The sequence below is a fragment of the Entamoeba histolytica genome, genomic scaffold (assembly GCF_000208925.1).
Source record: "Entamoeba histolytica HM-1:IMSS scf_1104750518685 genomic scaffold, whole genome shotgun sequence".
Classification (NCBI taxonomy): domain Eukaryota; phylum Evosea; order Mastigamoebida; family Endamoebidae; genus Entamoeba; species Entamoeba histolytica.
Genome location: NW_001916096.1, coordinates 1 through 1,234, shown reverse-complemented (window position 1 = coordinate 1,234; position 1,234 = coordinate 1). Strand labels below are relative to the sequence as shown.

Below are 1,234 nucleotides of genomic sequence, written 5' to 3'. Positions count from 1 at the left end.
TAATAAATTAAAAAATAAATTATTATAAATGAATCATATAAATGATATTAATATCAATTATTCTCTTATACTTCACTTATGTTATTCATATTTTATATATTTACATATGATTAATCAAATATTTAATTCATCAAATAGTTTTATATTGTAATTATTTCATAATTATTTATATTCATTTTTAATTTGTTGTTTCATTATTTCAATAATGATAAACTACATATAATTAATATAAATATGATTATAAATGTTATTATTCATTTAATTAATAACCATTCTAACAATTTGTATGATAATATTTGTGTTAAAATGTTGTGTTTTCATTATCAATTATTTATTCATTCATAATATATTCATGATATTTTCTATTTCTTATGAATTTATTAATTTATTTTCTTTTATTTTCTTTTAATATCAATGTTTATTCTTTTATCGTGTCATTTTTGATAATATTGGTTATTCATTAATCTCAAATGTATATGAATTAATTCAATTTTGTAATAACATTAAACATGAATGAAATATAGGAAATATTTTATAGACATATGAATAAAAGATAAAGAAGAATACGAAAAGAAAAGAAAAGAGAGAAACACAATAATTAGAAGAAGATCAACTGAATAACAAAAGCCAACAACATAAACATACCTGATGTCCCATCAATATTATTAGGAATATCAGAACTATCAACAGAACTAACAATAGTTTTATCATGTGAAATATCAGAAGTAGTTGTATTTTTATTATCTTGTTTTTCATTTTGTTGTGGATGATTTTGTTGTTGTGGTTCTGGTTTATTATGATCTTGTTTTCCATTATCTTGTGGTTGATTTTGTGGTTGTTCTTTTGGTGGTTCATCTTTTTGTTGTGTGTCTTTATTTCCTTTTGGTTGTTGAGTTGAAGTTGATGGACTTATTTGTGTTGGGTTGTTTGTTGTTTGAGTTGGTGACGTTTCTTCACTTGGTTTTGCTGATGAATTTGGTTGACTTGGTGGTTGTTGAGGTTGTCCTTTTGAGTCTTCTTTTTGTGGTTTTTGTTCATTTGATTTTTCTGTTTTTTGTCCATTTCCTGATGGTGTTGAGACTGATGAAGGTTGGTTTTGTTGTTGTGGTGATGCAGGTGATGTACTTGATGGTTGTGATGTTGTTTCTGTAGAGTGTGTTGCTTCATTTCCTGATGCCGGGTGTGTTGTTGTTGGTGTTTGTGCACTTGTTTCTGTAGCTTGTGGTTTTTCTGA

The 1,234-nt window shown here is 25.4% G+C and overlaps 1 protein-coding gene across 1 annotated transcript; it reads right to left on the bottom strand.

Moving 5' to 3' along the window:
- Positions 1-598: 598 nt before the first annotated feature.
- EHI_158940 (G-box-binding factor, putative) lies at positions 599-1,234 on the bottom strand (the record flags this gene model as incomplete). The annotated part of the gene is made up of 1 exon (XM_001914561.1): positions 599-1,234. A coding segment is annotated over one exon (636 nt), but the record flags the coding sequence as incomplete, so codon positions are not given.